The sequence below is a fragment of the Gekko japonicus genome, unplaced genomic scaffold, assembly GCF_001447785.1.
Source record: "Gekko japonicus isolate JY-2015 unplaced genomic scaffold, Gekko_japonicus_V1.1 scaffold3789, whole genome shotgun sequence".
Lineage (NCBI taxonomy): Eukaryota > Metazoa > Chordata > Lepidosauria > Squamata > Gekkonidae > Gekko > Gekko japonicus.
The window spans coordinates 50,435-68,041 of record NW_015165352.1 but is presented as its reverse complement, the minus strand read 5'-3'; the positions used below and the strand labels follow the sequence as shown (position 1 = coordinate 68,041).

Below are 17,607 nucleotides of genomic sequence, written 5' to 3'. Positions count from 1 at the left end.
GCCCTGGGTTTTGACAACAAACAAGGTAAACAGAATAACAAGCAAAAGGTGGGTGTGGCTGGATAACCACACTTCTGGTAGCATGGGGGTGCGGCCTAATGTGCTAATGAGCTGTGCTGTCAGGGGTGTGGCCTAATATGCTAATGAGTTTATGCTGTTGGATGTGGCCTGTTATGCTAATGAGTTCCTGCTGGGCTTTTTCTACAAAAAGAGCCCTGGACACACCTTTCTTTACTTTGACCAATAAGGAGATTTTTATGTAAATGTTGTTTTAAGTTTTTGTAACCAATTATGCCTTCTGAATATTATTCTCATGATGATGATGCGATGATGTCATTTTAAGTATTTAACTTCATGTATTTCCTGACTGGGCTCAGAAAGCAGTCAACTTTGATGGGTCCTTTGGCCTAACTGTTTTCCGTTATTTCATCGCCATAAAATACAAGAACTTCCTCCTCATTTTGACTTCAGTCTTCTATTTTTGACTGGATGTTAATTTGTATAACATCCAGGTGAACTGATCTCTTGTCACCTGGCGATCAGTTGTCATAGTGGGGGAGCGCCAGCCATCACCTGGTGGTTGATAACTCTAATCCTCTGAAACTAAGGTTAAAACAGCAGTCCTATGTTTGCTTCTGGGGAATCAGAGGTCATTTCGGGGGGATTGCGGGGGATCGCAGTTCCCCCGGGTGAGGTACAGGGGGCGGGGCACATGACGAAGCCCCGCCCCCTGCTTCCGGCCGTCGGCAGTGGAGCTGCAAGGCCGGCGGCGGCCAGGACCGTTGGGGGCGGAGTGTGTGGCCTTATGACACACTTCCGGTGATGTCAGGGGGTGTGGCCTTATGACACACTTTTGGTGATGTCAGGGGGTGTGGCATATGCTAATGAGTTATGCTAATAAGTTCCCCTAGCTCTTTTTCTACGAAACGACCCCTGTGGGGAATAGACACCCCCCAAAACTCATCCTAAAGAGAATATGCTGTAACTGACCCACAATATAATATAGAATAGTCTGATGACATAAGAGATTAATGCCGGGTTGTTGCCGAATGTATTTTTTTAAGCTGCTTATTGCAAGTACAGGTGCGTTTGGCAAAGGTGTCTTTTGGATCTGATATAAAATCTAAAGTGAAGGAGTTATTGGTATTTCTTATCAGCAAGAGCTAACGTTGGTACTCTAAGCAAACGGAACTGTTCAAGAGTTACAGAGTGGTTGTTGTATAAACACAACTGATAAGCATGCTTTCAAACCTCTTGTGCTTGCTTATATTTTGCTGCTCCTGTGGTGGGGTTCTAATGTGCTAGGCTGACGGAGCTGAAATTTCCTGCAGCCATTCTTGTGGTTGAAGGCCGTTGTTGACATTCCTTTTGACACGCTGTGACATAATCCAAAGCGATCCAAATATAGAGTGCTTTTCTTGGTCTTGACGAACTCAAATGACTTCCGGGGCTTCTGCGTGGACATGGCTCACCCTGCGCTTTCTCCAAAGCAATCATGAGATTGTAATTAAAATCTGATTCAAACCACGAGTTAGTCGTGATTTCTCATAACAGCTTGCCTAATGCGAGATGGTGGGTAGAAGGAAGAAGGGTACGGTGATTGAGGGCTTACGAGAATTGAACAGAAGAGGTAGGTATTAAGGGGTCAAACATTTGGATGTTGAAACACCTGTCAAGCTAGCTGAACTGAAGTAATTTACCCAGAGCTGGAAAGCACCGTGTAATTTTTAGGAGGGTGGGCAGTCCGGGTTCCTGGAAGTGTCCCAGCCCCAAATTTAACTGAGGAGCTTGAGTGAGACTTGCAGCATTCACGTTGTCTGGTTTTCCTGGACTAGGCTAGTCTCAGACTGTCGTTTTCATGTCCACGGTTATTGCCATTCCCCTTTTAATCTCCTCCTGCCTCTCGTCCATTCAGGTTGTGGATTGTGCTGGCTTTTAGCAGATAAAGAAGGATGGGCACATGCAGGGTTTTTGATAAGAGAGCTTTGTGCCGAATAGAATGTTTCACGAGATCACAAATGTTGAATTCTGGAGCTGTCTGTACTGTCCTTGTAGCATTTGGTATCTTCAGAGTTTTCATGGCTGCTGTTAGTAACATAATATGAAGTTCGCGGTTCCTGGCTAAGGTTGCTGCTCTCAAGAAACATTGAAAACTTTATCACCTTTGCAAACATCTATACCGATTTTCAATCTTCGGAGGATTTTAGTTAGTTGGCTCCGCCCCAAGTGTAGTTAGTTTTTTTATTCTCTGGGCTATGCCTGGGTTTTATATGTTTACTGATAGTGACTATGTACCTTGTCATGTTTTATGTCAATTTTATGTACCTATTTTACCCCTTTTGCATTCTCTTTTGGTCAAGACTTCGGTCATATAGACCCGTAATAAATTGAATTGAATAATATGAAGTTATTTTAAGTTCACACTGAGAAATCTGTGAACTGACAGATGTTTTCACTGGTCCTCGGGAATAAACAAACGTTTAAAAATGTTAATATGCCTTTAAGGTCAAACTTCCAAGCAAGGCGAGCCATTGCTGCGATGATATGATTGGTTTAATTTCTGTACATTATGCTGTTATGGCTCTAGAGCACACAGTGATCTCCAAGGCTGCTATCTTTAAAGGGGGGGTGTGTGTCAGTGTGGATGTGTTCAACCTAATCTGACTTTTGTCTTAACTTTGCATGCATGTGGAAGTCTAGTAAAAACAACAACAACAACCCTGTATTTGCTTTCAGGCTTACAAAGATGCCAGTGTACATAGGCAGTTTTCAGGGTTCCCTGCCTGCGCCTGCAGATGAAGCCTGAGCTGTTTTACTTGGTTGTGCAGGAGGGAAGCTGGTTGGTGGTGGTGCGCCCTTGACTGGATAGCCGCTGCTCACTTAAACTATCAGCCTTTGTCCTCCACCAAGAAGGCAGAACTGTGAGAACGGCCATTTTAAAACATACATGGGATTCCTGCTTGTCTCAATCAAACGCAGTCAGAACGGATGAGTAATGCAGGGACTCTTCTTTTGGGAATGACAGGGAAAAGGGAGTCTGGGGAACAGTTCGTGGAGGGGACAAAATGAGATATGTATATGCAGGGGTCATTTCCTATAGGAGCGGAGCTCCGGCAGTAAAGAGCCCAGGGGGCGGGCACGTGCAACAAGCCCCACCCCCTGCTCCCAGCAGCCCTCAGTCAGAGCAAGAAGCAGCCAGGTAAGTTGCAGAGCCAACAGGTCCAAAACTGTCCAGTGGCACCTTTAAGACCAAGTTTTATTCAGGTGCAAGCGCTCCCTCCTCTGCGAGGACAGATCTGCACGTTCTCCCCCCCCAATAGCTAGCAATCCAAAACAGTCCAGTGGAGCCTGAGCGGTGGGTGTTGCCTTCTGACACACTTCTGGTGATGTCAGGGGGTGTGGCATATGCAAATAAGTTATGCTAATGAGCTCCTGCACCTCTTTTTCTACGAAATGACCCCTGTATATATGGGGATGTGGAACTATAAAGGGAAAATTTTCAATGCATGTGGGCTAGAGGAATGACAATTCTGTTTATTCGTTTCAGAAAATATAATTGCCACACTGGATGCTCCCGTCTCCATTTTTAGGTTGCCTGCTCTATTCTTTCTGCCATCAGAATGGGCCATACTGTGGCTCAGCCCCTCTCCAAGGTTGGCAGACTTGGTTTGGAAGTCAGAGTAGACCACATATAGTTTAATTCAAACAGTAAACTAAGGGTAGAACAGTCCAGAAATGAGGAAAGGAATGAGAGCACGTAAACGGATTATCTGAACACATTCCCCGTCCTCCAAACGACGGCTCTTAATTATGAACCGTCTTGAGTTTTGTTTCTGAGTCTGGCTGCCCTTGCACAAGACCAGTTCTCACTTGCTGTAGTGGAAGGGGAGAATTGCTCAACCCACAGCTTCCTGGCTGCGTGGTGGTGAGTAGACAGAGTATTGTTGCAGAGTAGCAGTATGCTACTCAGAGTCTCACTAAGTGCTGATTTGTCTCTGGGCTCATATCAGAGTTCTGGTTCTAACCTGCTCCTAAGCCACTTAGAGCTTTAAAGGTTATTACCATGTGAGTCTTGGAGATCATCTTAAGAGGCTACATGCCGGCTGCCTTTCCTTTCAGAGGACAGGCCGGCTATGATTGTGTGGCAACAGTCATTTCTGCGACTTAGTTACTTTTCAGGTACTGAGTTAATATGCTTTTGTTTTTGCATATATTGCTGATTGAGTTGTTGGGGGAATAACTTGGGGGGCGGGTCTGATCTTCTGGTTTGCCCTTGATAATGATATTCGATTTGACTTCCTCTAAAAGAGTTTCCCCACTGCTCATTCAAGTAGTATTTAGTTTCACCATTTGGGTGGGCTTCACATATTTTAACGACATAATCAGCTTTCCCCCTCCCTTTGCAAAAGGTGACCCAAGGCAGCTCCTGTAAGCTAACAAAGTAACCTTTAATAGAATTTATTTTACAATGTACAGTTAAACTACAAAAATAGGTGTCCCAACCAGAGTTCCCTCTAAGCTGAGTTAGTGTGAGCTAGCTCAGTTTTTTAGCCTCTGGCTCACACATTTTTGTCTTCGCTCAGGAAGGAGGGCTCCAGAGCAAACTAATCTATGCAGGAGCCAAACCACAATTTTTAATGCCAGGAGCTCACAAAGGAGAATTTTTGCTCACAAGACTCCACAGCTTAGAGGGAACATTGGTCCCAACAGAACAATCCACAGTCAAAGCTCCGCACCACCCTCCTAATCGGTTGTTCACCCTTTGCCTTGCCAGCTCTGAGAAAGTAGGCTTCTAACTTCCTGTGACAAACCATTCCAAACAAACCTCTGAGCAGGTATTTTTTTAAAGTCGTAACCACCTTTAAGGATGGGATTCCAAGAAGTTGTTGTGGGGAAAATAAGTGGCACGGGTTTTCCTATAGGCAGAATGTTAGGTGGGTTACAAGTCATTCATCTGGAACTGCATCACCAAGGCCCCGGCCAGACGTGCCGGAAAACGCGAGGGGGAAGCGCGGCTATTTGTGCCATCGCATTCTGATGCACTATTATGCGATCAGACGCGACGGCGGCTTCCCCGCAGCAAAGAGGACGCCGGGGGAGGAAGCCGCGCGCCGGCACGATCACACCGGGAGCAATGTTCCCTCTGAGCTATGGAGTCTTGTGAGCAAAAATTCTACTTTGTGAGCTATTGGCATTAAAATTGTGACCGAGCAAATTGGCTGCTCCATAAATTAGTAGGCTCTGGAGCCATCCTCCCTGAGCCAAGACAAAAATGTGTGAGCCGGAGGCTAAACAACTGTGAGCTAGCTCACACTAACTCAGCTTAGAGGGAACACGGACCGGGAGGCTTCCATAGGCGGCCCGTGGCAAAGCGTTTGCTAGTACATGCGGTGTACTAGTTTTTTACTGCGCGGCTTCGGCGGCTTGCCACGGGGTCGCCACGGGGGTGCTACGCCTCCCAGATGTTCCTGTGTGATCGCGCCCGGATACTCCGCGGGACTCCCGTGCCTTCAGCAGGGCAAATGCTCCGTGTGACTGGGGCCTAAGTACAGTTTCTTTTGCCTTAAATGAGGGGATAATTTAACACTGTATTTTTTTTTCCATCAGAAATTCAGGAGTACTGCTGATGCTTTAATCATTTTGGCATAAGAATAGATAGTGTATTTAGTTCCTCTGCGTTACTAAATCAGTGCAGTGATTTCCCCCCTCCCTGAGGTATAGCATGTTTTTAAAAACTCTGCCTCTTCTTCCAGTGCTTCATTATCTGGATACTTCTGTGCAGCCAGCTTTTAATTAAATGCATCCTGCACTTGCAGCCATGGATCACTGTGTAGTGTTTTATGAATGGTGTCTTTTGAAAGCTCTCAGTATAAGATTCTGAGAGTGCTCTTTGCTGCGTGCTGCTTTTGGCTTAATCAGGTCATTACAAGATGGACCGACTTATGAACTGCTTTTCCATCTTGCTGGTAGAGAGGGGCTTTTATTTTTGGCTATTCTGCCTTGCTTAGGTTGGTAGGATGCAGTCTTTACTAGGTTTCCAGGTGTGTTTCCATTTGTATGGCATTTTTTATCAAGGGAATTCTTGAAGTCTCGTCTTTGCAGTAGCACAGTGAGGAGTGACTGTTAGTTTTTTAAAATAAAATTGTACCTCGAGGAAGCAGGAAAGTGGAGCAATTGTCACCCAGTATATTTTGATTGATTAGCGTCGGGGCATTATTCGGATCTGTATTCCAGCAGCTGAGTCCAAGGGTTGAGAGTAGCATGTGGCTCTGGCGTAAACAGAGCCAAGGGCAAATATTGAGCCGCATTTAACCTCATTAAGAGAATCCATTCAGCTGTCCACTGGCACAGGAAGAATTCGACTGTAGAAGCACCAGCAGCGTTCTGTTAAATCGCATTGATTAACAGGGCTCGATATGTCCTGAGGTGGGAGAACATTCTCTGTCAGTATGTGCAACGAAACCAATGTTCTTTTTAAAGCGCTGCAGTGATTCCTCTTGTCTGTGAGTTGTTCCTCTCGCTTGTGAAGATTTCTGCCTCTTGCTATAAAGGAGCCCAGAGTTTTGCAAGCTGGACAGTTGAAACTGACTTCCATAAAAATCTGACTCTCACCAGCACTTCCTCAGAACACTTGGGGCTACACCTAGGATAGAGCAAGGCTTCCTGATGCAAGAGCGAGGCTGTTCACAGAGGGAAGTGCAAACTCTGGGTCACAAGCATGCAGTCTTCCCCTGGGCAGTTCGGCTATCCTCCAGGCAAGCTCAACTCAGCAGTTATGAACTGACGTGGTGTATATTTCTTGAGTACAGTAAAACACAAATAAGCTACTTGTGCTTTCTGTTCTTTTTCCAGGGGCCAGGACAGAGTGTGTGTGAATGTTACCTTGCAAAGACCCTCAGCAGCCATGGGCGAGTACAGCCGTTTCATAGATTGGGATAAGATGGACTCTTCTATCCAGGACCAGGACTCGAAAGAGCTGACCAGCACAGAATTCCAAGAGCTGAAGCAACTGGCTCGCCAGGGTTATTGGGCCAAGAACCACTCGTTAAGAGCCAAAGTGTACCACAAACTAATCAGCAACATCCCTTGCCGCACCGTGACGCCGGACGCCAACGTCTACCGGGACATTGTCGTGAAGATTGTCGGCAAACGTAGCAGCAGCACCCTTCCCCTGCCAGAATTTGTGGACGACAGCTTAGTTCCCACTTACTGTCTGAATGCAGAGGGCGTCGGGGCAGTGAGGAAGATCATCTCGTGCATCGCGAGCCAGTTCCCGGACATATCATTCTGCCCGGCGCTGCCGTCGGTGGTGGCGCTCCTCCTCCACTACAGCAGGGACGAGGCGGAGTGCTTTGAGAAGGTCTGCCGCATGCTGGCCTGCAACGATCCCTCCAAGCGCTTCATTGACCAGACTTTCTTGGCCTTTGAGTCCTCTTGCATGACCTTTGGCGACCTGGTGAACAAGTACTGTCAGGCGGCTCACAAGCTTATGGTGGCCGTGTCGGAAGATGTGCTGGAAGTGTACTCCGACTGGCAGCGGTGGCTCTTTGGAGAGCTACCCATGACTTACATCGGACGCGTTTTTGACGTGTTCTTGGTGGAAGGCTACAAGGTGCTCTACCGTGTTGCCCTGGCCCTCTTGAAGTTCTTTCACAAAGTGAGAGCCGGGCAGACGATGGAGTCAGACAACGTGCAGCAGGACATCCGGGCGTTCGTTAGGGACATCGCAAAGTCGGTGTCCCCCGAGAAGCTGCTAGAGAAAGCGTTTGCCATCCGGCTCTTCTCGCGGAAGGAGATCCATCTTCTGCAGATGGCGAACGAGAAGGCTCTTCAGCAGAAAGGCATAACGGTCAAGCAGAAGAGGTAATGGGGATCTGTATAATGTCCCAGAAGCAGGGCGATTTTGGGGCAGGAACGCACAGGAACGGAGTTCCGGCTGGCTCCCAAGTTGGCCACGCCCAGCAGGAACTTATTAGCATAATAGGCCACGTCCAACAGCAGGAACTCATTAGGATTGGCTACATTAGGGGTGTGTGGCCTAACATGCAAAGGAGTTCCTGCTCCAATAAAAGTCCTGGGTTTTGACAACAAACAAGGTAAACAGAATAAGAAGCAAAAGGTGGGTGTGGCTGGATGGCCACACTTCTGGTAACATGGGGGTGTGGCCTAATGTCAGGGGTGTGGCCTAATATGCTAATGAGTTCCTGCTGTTGGGTGTGGCCTATTATGCTAATGAGTTCCTGCTGGGCTTTTTCTACAAAAAGAGCCCTGCCCAGAGGAATGTTTTGTTGCTGGGATTGCTCTCCCTTTTGTGAGAAGTCTGCGCACTGTGCAATCCACAGTTAAGGGTATCTATCTGCATGGCAGACATCTGCTGGTCCAGTGTCCAGAGAATTTGAATATTTGTCATTTCCTAGAGTCACGCCAGAGCAAACCGTGGTTCTTCCCGGTCATATGAGTTATCCCAGGCTTGTACAGATTTGTTCAAGTTATGAACCCCAAAACTTGTGCTAGTTCACCTGCTTGCACATCAATGCTGATCTGTGACATAGTGGCCTGAAAGGAATTGGGGGGGCGGATGCAGAGAAAAATGTGTGGTTTTTTCCCCCTCTTACCTACTTAGTTGAGAGGGATAGTGTCAGAAGGTGGCCATCTCGGTCTGTAGCAGAAGAGCTAGATTCAAGTCTCAGTAGGGCCTTAGAGACCAATAAGATTTCCAAGTGTCAAAGCTCCCTTCATCAGATACATTGGGTGGATAGTCCTACTTGGATAATTAAGCAAGTGACTTACAGTTTACAAGCTGACAGATAATAGGTGAGAGTTTCTTGGATTTCCCGGTAGAAAGTTATTTTTGTCGGAATGTTGTTGGTTGTTTTTTTTCCATAATGCTACCACTCCTAAGCTTCACTAACAAATAAATTAAAAAGCAACTTTGCTGTCTAGAAATACGTGCTTGGAAATGGTCTATACCAGTGTTCCCTCTAAGCTGAGTTCATGTGAGCTAGCTCACAGTTTTTTAGCTTCTGGCTCACACACTTTTGTCTTAGCTCAGGAAGGATGGCACCAGAGCAAACTAATTTATGCAGCAGCTAAGTCACCTGCTCACAACTTTAATGCCGGTCGCTCAGAAAGTAGAATTTTTGCTCACAGGACCCCACAGCTTAGAGGGAACATTGGTCTATACCCAAGAACACTGTAACATTTTGTAAATAAATTCACATTATGCAGAGTGCATACCACACTCACTTGGTTGTGAAATGTATTACGTATGAAGCCCCCAAATCCACTGTGCATTGCATAAAATATATTGACCAAACAGAGCCCTGCCATCAAGGCTTACTCTCTAAAAAGATGAACATAAGAGAAAAAGAACTGGCAAATCTAGAGTGGCTAAGGGTACCAAAAATATCCATTTGGGGATGTGCATGGGATCTTTAACCACAAGTACGTGTTGTGAAATGTTCCAGTGGGGTGGCAGTCTGCTCCCTCTAAGCTGTGGAGTCTTGTGAGCAAAAATTCTACTTCGTGAGCAAAGTTGTGAGCAAGCCATTTGACTACTGCATAGATCAGTTTGCTCTGGAGCCATCCTTCCTGAGCCAAGGCAAAAATGGGTGAGTCGGAGGCTAAAAAACTAAAAAACTGTGAGCGAGCTCGCACTAACTCAGCTTAGAGGGAACACTGGTGGCAGATCAGGTTGACATGTATTCCTGCATGTGTTAAAGATTCTGGGGAAGGTGTGAAGAGTTTGATGTTTTGGAGCACTGCATCAATGTTCAATATATTCCACTTTCTTGTAGTAGAAATAGGACAAGACCGGTGGCTGAGAAGTGGTATGGGAACTTGCAGATTTTTTGTAAGTAGACCCCCCAGAAGTGATTTAAACTGGCATAGGACTTGTGTGTACATCTGCCTGCACCCTTCTCTTTTTGACTGATGGGACTGTTTCCTCATTTCCTTCATGAAGTTTCAGGGTGTGGACAGTGCCCTGTGTACCAGCAGCTTTTACAGATAAAAGTTTCCCTTGCTCAGTTAGCTGCCTACAGGTTCCTAATTTTACTATCACTCTCTTCCCATTAAGTTTACTCTTAAACAATTCCCTTACAGCCCATATAATTTCGCATAATAGCCTATGATTGCCTTTCCCCTCCCCTTCTCTTCAAATTTAGCCAGTAATATTAGTGGCAAATAAAATTAGAGGCTAATAAATATTGGTGGCAAATTTAACTTCAAGATATCCAATGCTAATCTTTTGTCAATTAATTTGTTAATTTATAAACCAACCAATTAATTAATCAATTTACACAGGGCAGTTAATCCAATGTAATCTATTAATTCATTAATTTAGACCCACAATTAATAGGAAAGTAACAGCGTTCCATGCGCCTTGGTGTTTAGTCATGCCGGCCACATGACCACGGAAACGTCTTCCGACAGTGCTGGCTCTTCGGCTTTGAAACGGAGATGAGCACCGCAACCCTAGAGTCGGATTCGACTGGCTTTCGAGCAAGGGAAACCTTTACCTTTAACAATCAATTAATAATATTAGTAGCCCAACCCTTCTCTCTATTTTAGGGAGCACAATCTGCCAGGATCCTTGCTAGCAACATTTGCCAGGACTTGGGAATAGGGTAGGCATACCTTTTTCAACATATTTCTATCTCTTCTGTCGACCAGGGAAAGGCACGGTCCCGGTGTTCATACCAGACACGGCCAATCCAGAAGCACCACATCACCCGACTAGTGGTGGGACCAGTGTTCCCTCTAAGCTGAGATTGTGTGAGCTAGCTCAGTTTTTTAGCCTCTGGCTCACTCACGTTTGCCTTTGCTCAGGAAGGATGGCTCCAGAGCAAACTAATTTATGCAGTAGCCAAATCGCTCGCTCACAACTTTAATGCCAGTAGCTCACAAAGTAGAATTTTTGCTCACAAGCCTTTACAGCTTAGAGGGAACATGGGGTGGGACTGAAGCTTTTCTCCTCTGTTCCTGAAGAGAGCTCTATCCATGCGCACTCTTCCTCATGTAGTGAAAAGTTCAGTCTTAGCACCAGACCACAAATCTTCCAGTTCAAGTGGCCTGGAGTTGTGGACAGACTAATCGTAGGATATTGAGCTGCTGGCATTTAATGTTAGGTAAAGGTCAGGTCAGTTGTGTTTTTAGGGTTTGTAAGCAAACTTTCTTTGCAGGGCAGCTGTTTCTTGCTGTTTTTGTTGCTGTCAAATTGCAGCCAACTTATGGCAAGAGATGTTCGGAGATGGCTGCCTCTGTTGTCATGACCCTGGACTTCCTTCCAAATACTAACCAGGGACAACCTTGCTTAGCTGGGCCAGCCTGGGCTATCCGGGTCAGGGCTATGCCTCGCTAGGTGCTGCTATTTAGGAGTAAGCTACCTGTTACACCTGCAAGATGCACATAACTAAGGCCTGGTGCACTCTCTTCCCCCCCCCCACTCTTCCCTTAAGTGATCCCTTGGAAGGTTGCGTCTCCTGAGCAGAGGCAGGTACTTGAGTTGTTCCTTGCCAACTGGTGTTCTGCTCAAGATCTGATTTCTTCCATATATGTGGAACCAGTGCTATTTCTGGTCAGGAATGCACAGAAACTGAGTTCTGGCTGGCTCCCAAGTTGGCCACACCTAGCAGGAACGCATTAGCATAATAGGCCACACCCAACAGCAGAAACTCATTAGGATTGGCTACATTAGGGGTGTGTGGCCTAACATGCAAAGGGTTCCTGCTACAAAAAAAAGGCCCTGGGTTTTGACAACAAACAAGGTAAACAGAATAACAAGCGAAAGGTGGGTGTGGCTGGATAACAACACTTCTGTTAACATGGGGGTGCGGCCTAGTGTGCTAATGAGCTGTGTTGTCAGGGGTGTGGCCTAATATGTTAATGAGTTTCTGCTTTGGGGTGTGGCCTATTATGCTAATGAGTTCCTGCTGGGCTTTTTCTACTGTGTGGAACCCTGCCAACGAAAGGGAACTGCAAAGTGAAGAGATTTCCACAGAAAAAAATGGACGGAAATGGGTGGATGTACACATAGTTCCTTTGCTCAAAATTGTGATTCTCCCAGCAACCGCCTTTTTAAAGAAAATAAATAAATAAAAGCAACGTTAGCAGCCAAGCTGTTCTTTATGGCATTCATTGTGGTGTTGGAGTCCCTAAGAACTGAGCCCTTCTTGCGAGTGATACATAAATGGTTGTTTGAATTTCCTGTGCCATACCCATGTAGTAACATTAACACTAATTCAGCCTTTCTGTCGCATGTTGCTAATATTGCTTCCACTAATTTTTATTGCCAGAGAAGCAGTGCTTCCATAATTGAAAAATATATCGATTGTCAGATCTTGATGAGGAGTTGATTTATTCAGATTAAACCCAGCACTATCCAAATTAACAATGTATGCTTCTCACCTGCTGAGTGAACGGCTAAAAAGAGGTTTGTGTGTATAGCAACATGCATAAAAGCCTGTTTTTTAAAAAAAAAACAACCCTAAAAACATTTAAATAGGGCTAATTTGAGAATAGCACAGAATATAAAATCCTCTCTTTAAACTCTGTTTGCTGTTTTATAATGTACAAACTTCAGAACATAACTTATTATCAGTTAACTTGGCATTTATGTGGAAGCAAAATTTCTTGCTAGAGTCTTAGGCCAGGTTAAGGAATAAGTATGAGGGAAATTGTTTGAACTGGATTGATATCTTTGGAGTGCCTTAGGAGACTGCAGAGGAGCACCTTTAATGCTCTCAGGTGTTTTCCCCATGTAGTGGTTGTAGGAACTTAAAGGAGAACTTTAGCACAAGCCCTGAGTTTCAGATTCTGCCTTAACCACAAAGCATAGTGGCGTCAACTTGGGCTAGTTGCTGTTTCCCAATCTAACCTACCTTGCAGGATTTTTGTGAGGACTGAGGGAATCAAAATCTAATGCTGATGCTTCATTTGTCTGGGCTGGTAGTCACAGTATTTGGGAAACCTGAGTATGAATGGGTAGATAAATAGTAAGTAGCTCAAGACCCCACTCTGTGGAAGAACAGAAGTTGAAAAAGAAATTGGAATAATGTTGTGAAATGGTAAGGAAGGCATTAAGAACTAGAGAATGCTGAACTATCTTTCTACTCTCTAATTTGTTTATCTGATTCAAATCTCTCTGTATAGGCGTCTTCCATGTGCTCTGGAATATAAGAAATTGCTGATCTTTTCCTGACTTCTTTTTTTTTGTCTCATTTCGTGCCGCCTTCTGTCCCTTCTGTATCTGCTGCACCCTCCTTCCTTGCAGCACTTCATCTCCCAAAAGGTAGGTTTAAATGTTTGAATTCTCCGTACCGGAGTTCTCGCTCTGCTTTGCGTGGCTTGGATTCCTCATGGCTGTCTGCTGCTAGTGCTGGGCGGCTGCTCCGGGTCAAGATAGTGGTGGTGGGGAAATCTTAAGAATGTCTCTGCAAGCCTTTTACCAGTCCTGCTGCCAAAGACATGGTGCAAAAGGCCCAATCTAGCCTGCCCGCTCTGCAGTCCTATAAAGCTTGTGAGCTGCGTGAGCATAACATGTACTGCAGGGAAGACCTATAATGAAAATCCAAAGGACACAAATGGTGAGCGACAGGATAGCGTACGTGAGGCTGTTCTGTGTGGGCGGGTAAAGGTAAAGGTTCCCTTGCTCGAAAGCCAGTCGAATCCGACTCTAGGGTTGCGGCGCTCATCTCCGTTTCAAAGCTGAAGAGCCAGCGCTGTCCGAAGACGTTTCCGTGGTCATGTGGCCGGCATGACTAAACACCAACGTGCACGGAACGCTGTTACCTTCCCACCGAAGTGGTCCCTATTTATCTACTTGCAATTCCTTGCTTTCGAGCTGCTAGGTTGGCAGGAGCTGGAACTAGAGACGGGAGCTCACTCCGTCATGCGGCACACCCGGGTCTCGAACTGCTGAACGACCGACCTTCCACAGCCTGCAGTTCAGCGTCTTAACCACTTGATCCACCGCAGCTCCTGTGGGCAGGTAAAGAGAAGTCTAATAGCTAGCTGGCTACAATGTCCAGTCCGCTGCCCTCAGCAGGTGTGGCTTGGCCTCTGTTGCCTTTTATCAGAAGACGTGTGACAGTTCAGGCCCAGTCGGGAAGTGAAGCACTTACCAGACATTCTGCGTGATTGTGCCTTGGCCTGCTTAGCGGTGCTTCAAGTGACCCTTTCTGGGGATGTTTTGAAGTAGGGTTCAAGGTCCGTTCTCCTCCTCTAAGACCCTGTTTCCAGTAGAGAGCTTGCAATGGTGTGTGAGGTTCCTTCTCTCTCTTCTCTCCCCCCCCCTCCAGTAGCCTGTCTGGTTGTTTGTCTCTTACCATTTGTCCCACCTCTTCACTGCTCATTATTTACAGTGGCTCTTAACACTTCATATTCTGTTCCTTGCCCCAGATCGGTCCCCTATCTTTTGGCTTTTACTGGCTTATATTTTTCTACATGCTACGTTTGCCATGCTTCTCCCTCACCCCCACTCCCCAGAGTCTCCTGGCTCTAGCGGTTTCCCTCCCCCCATCCCACCCCAGAGTCGCTTCCCTTTACATCCATGTCGCAGGCATGCAAGCCGGAGCTGCTCTGATGGTTCCCAGGGTCTTCATCCTCCCCCTGCCCGCCTTGAGTGAGTCTTGGCTCCAGAAGGGAAGTGATGGCGAACCTTTTAGAGTGCCCAAACTGCAACCCAAAACCCACATTCATCGCAAAGTGCCAACACAGCAATTTAACCTGAATACTGAGGTTTTAGTTTAGAAAAAACAACTCATACATTAACATAAGATGATCCAAACAAAGTAAGGAAAGCAATCCCAAATGCTTTCATTTACTTAAAATTATTTGGCAGAGAATTCCACACTTTAATGACGGACTGGGCCTGGCTGGGGCGATGGCACGCGTGCCCGCAGAGAGGCCTCTGAGTGCTGCCTCTGGCACGCGTGCCATAGGTTCGCCGCCACTGCGGTAGGGTCAGGGCTATTTTTGGGCAGGAACGCACAGGAACGGAGTTCCAGCTGGCTCCCAAGTTGGCCATGCCCAGCAGGAACTCATTAGCATAATAGGCCACACCCAACAGCAGAAACTCATTCGGATTGGCTACATTAGGGGTGTGTGGCCTAACATGCAAAGGAGTTCCTGCTACAAAAAAAGCCCTGGGTTTGGACAACAAACAAGGTAAACAGAATAAGAAGCAAAAGGTGGGTGTGGCTGGATAACCACACTTCTGGTAACATGGGGGTGCGGCCTAATGTGCTAATGAGCTGTGCTGTCAGGGGTGTGTCCCAATATGCTAATGGGTTCCTGCTGTTGGGTGTGGCCTATTATGCTAATGAGTTCCTGCTGGGCTTTTTCTACAAAAAGAGCCCTGGTAGGGTAATCAACTCACCTGCCTATTTGCACTTGTCGTTTCTCTCCTGTTGCCACTTGGACTCCTCCTTTAAGATTTCGCCTTTGTACAGTGTCAGACTTCCTCTTCCATCCTCATCACGGAGTAATAGCATCACGTAACATCGGAGGGACACTGTGGTGGGAATACCTTGTGCTTGGCAGCCACCGAGCCAGAGTTGGCTGTTGGAGCAGATGATCTGTGTAAACAAAGCCCTTGCAGTTGCAATCTGTTTGTTTTAATAGCAACTTACAAACTGTCTGATCCTGGTACAGCACCGGCCCTGCACTCAGAGTATACTGCAGAGGAATCCATCCAAGTGGACCCCTCTCATTTCCACTTAAGGCCGCATGTACATTATTGCAGAGTTCCTGTCATGAGTGACAAAAGCCGAAATAGCAGCCCTTCACCCTGCAAAAAAAAATGCTGCTTCCTTAGGCAAATGATGTGGAAAAGGGAAAGCATAGTATGCTCTGCTCTTGCTAAAATAGTTACTGCAATTGCATCTGCCTGCCTGCAGACAGGCATAGGAGAAAGAAACAGTGCAGTTTACTGGGTTTGAGCAGGCCAGGGTGCCTTCATTGCAGATGTAACCCTTGTAAAGCATGGGGGAGGGTTTGTGATTCTTCCTTCTCCCTCCCAGCAAAAGAAGCTCAGATCTTCAGTCCTGGTTACATTCTAAGCAACTTTATTTTAAAGAAGAAGAAGAAGAGATTGGATTTATACCCCACCCTTCACTACCCAAAGGTGTCTCAGAGCGGCTTACAAACTCCTTTCCCTTCCCCTCCCCACAACAGACACCCTGTGAGGTGGGTGGGGCTGAGAGAACTCTGACACAAACTGCTCTTTTTCAAGGACAGCTGTGCCAGAGCTTGTGACTGACCCAAGGTCACATCAGCAGCTGCAAGTGGAGGAGTGGGGAATCAAACCCTGTTCTTTTAGATTAGAGTCCGCACACTTAACCACTACACCAAACTGGTGTATAGAATAATATGATTCTATACACTTGTCAGGGCTGCTGTAGGCTAATTCTGCGTTGAGCAGGGGGTTGGACTGGACGGCCTGTATGGCCCCTTCCAACTCTGTGATTCTATGATTCTAGTAGCTCAAGAATTGATCTTGTACCAGATTCCCAACCACCCCCATTAATGGGCAGTGTATTACAGTGGTTTAGAGTGTAGAGCTGGAGGGGGGGCTGGTTTCAATCGTAAGTCTCCCCGGGTGACCTTGGACCCCTTTGCTCCCTTTCTCTTTTATATAAACTGGCACATGTCTAATGGCCATCAGATGATGATTGTGTGAGTATAGGGGGGGGGAGTGAACGTGGCAGTCTAATCTCGTTGGGGGAAATGTAGGTGAAAATGGACTAGATACCGAGTCTCAGGAGAGTTGGTCTCCGTAGTGCTCCTTCCATTTTACTTAACAATAGAAACATCACCTGTGTCTGAACGATGCTGGCTCATTCCCATCTCCCCCTCCATTCCTGTTTCCACCCTTTCTGAGGCAGACTGAAATCGTAACCCCTATGGAACCTTACATTTTAGTGTTGCAAGTAGCCCTCTAGCAGCGCGCGGTGATGGGGTTCTTCGGGATCATGCTTACCGTTTTTTAAACTGCGCCAAATTAGGTTAAGGTCATTATCCTTAACAGACTCAAATGGCATCACACTGTTGTTCTGGATCAACTCACAGAGAGCCAGTTTGGTGTCGTGGTTAAGTGCGCGGACTCTAATCTAGGAGAACCGGGTTTGATTCCCCACTCCTCCACGTGCACCTGTTGATGTGACCTTGGGTCAGTCACAAGCTCTGGCACAGCTGTCCTTGAAAAAGAGCAGTTTCTGTCAAGAGTTCTCTCAGCCCCACCCACCTCCCAGGGTGTCTGTTGTGGGGAGGGGAAGGGAAAGGAGTTTGTAGGCCGCTCTGAGACACCTTTGGGTAGTGAAGGGCGGGGTATAAATCCAATCTCTTCTTCTTCTTCTTCTTCTTCTTCTTCTTCTTCACACATGCACAGTTCGGCAGCCTCCCTTTCCCCACCGTGGCTTCCCCCGGCATCTGATCCTGCCGGGGAGGGAATGCGCCGCGGCTCGGGATCAACGTGATCCCGCCGCCGCGTGTTTCTTTTGGTGCGGCTTTAAAAAGCCACACTTTGCCCGTACCTTCCCCCCCCCCCATGTGACAGGGACCGTCGTAAGCCATATTTCAGTCTCTCCATCCCTTCCTCTATACTGA

At 46.7% G+C, this 17,607-nt stretch overlaps 1 protein-coding gene across 2 annotated transcripts in view; it reads left to right on the top strand.

Moving 5' to 3' along the window:
• TBC1D24 (TBC1 domain family member 24) overlaps positions 1-17,607 on the top strand; it is a 35,959-nt gene that overhangs the window by 4,472 nt on the left and 13,880 nt on the right. Inside the window, exons 1-3 of one of the 2 annotated variants that reach the window (XM_015410590.1) lie at positions 1,565-1,630; positions 6,853-7,863; positions 13,274-13,291. In XM_015410590.1, the coding sequence (XP_015266076.1) occupies positions 6,905-7,863; positions 13,274-13,291 (977 nt within the window). In that variant the 5' untranslated portion in view covers positions 1,565-1,630; positions 6,853-6,904. Of the gene's footprint in view, positions 1-1,564; positions 1,631-6,852; positions 7,864-13,273; positions 13,292-17,607 lie in introns of those variants that run through there. The other variant, XM_015410589.1, reaches the window with a different exon arrangement.